Below are 545 nucleotides of genomic sequence, written 5' to 3'. Positions count from 1 at the left end.
AAATAAATAAATAAATAAATAAATAAATAAATAAATAAATAAATAAATAAATACCAGCGAGTATAAAGAGCCTGCCTATAAGAGAATCATAAAAGGTATTAACAAAACAAAACAAAACAAAACAAAACAAAATAAAAAAAATAAATAAAATAAAATAAATAAAATAATATAAAATAGAATAAAACAAAACAAAACAAAATAAAATAAAATAAAATAAATAAATAAATACCAGCGAGTATAAAGAGCCTGCCTATAAGAGAATCATAAAAGGTATTAACAACATAAGCAGCGCTGTCTCCTTCCTTTAGGTTTTTGTTTGTTCTTATATTCAGCCATTCTGCTCTTCTGTATCCATACACACTCCTGCTGCTGCTGCTGCTGCTGCTGCTGCTGTTCATGCTGCTGCTGCTGTAGTTGCTGCTGCTGCTGTTCATGCTGCTGCTGCTGCTGCAAATGCCGCTGCTCCCGCTGCTGTAATCACTGCTGCTGCTGCCGCTCCTGCTCCCGCTGCTCCCGCTCCCGCTGCTCCCGCTGCTGCTGCTCCC

The 545-nt window shown here is 36.5% G+C and overlaps 1 protein-coding gene across 1 annotated transcript in view; it reads right to left on the bottom strand.

Annotated features, from left to right (window-relative positions):
• Positions 1–430: 430 nt before the first annotated feature.
• EMH_0073470 (uncharacterized protein) overlaps positions 431–545 on the bottom strand; it is a gene marked incomplete at both ends in the record, with an annotated part of 504 nt that continues 389 nt past the window's right edge. The window contains one exon of the mRNA XM_013499333.1: positions 431–545. Within this exon, the coding sequence (XP_013354787.1) occupies positions 431–545 (115 nt within the window).

This window comes from Eimeria mitis, genomic scaffold (genome assembly GCF_000499745.2).
Source record: "Eimeria mitis Houghton genomic scaffold, Emh_scaff4221, whole genome shotgun sequence".
Classification (NCBI taxonomy): Eukaryota; Apicomplexa; class Conoidasida; order Eucoccidiorida; family Eimeriidae; genus Eimeria; species Eimeria mitis.
Note: the sequence above shows the minus strand (reverse complement) of the source record. Positions and strands in the feature narration are given on the sequence as shown.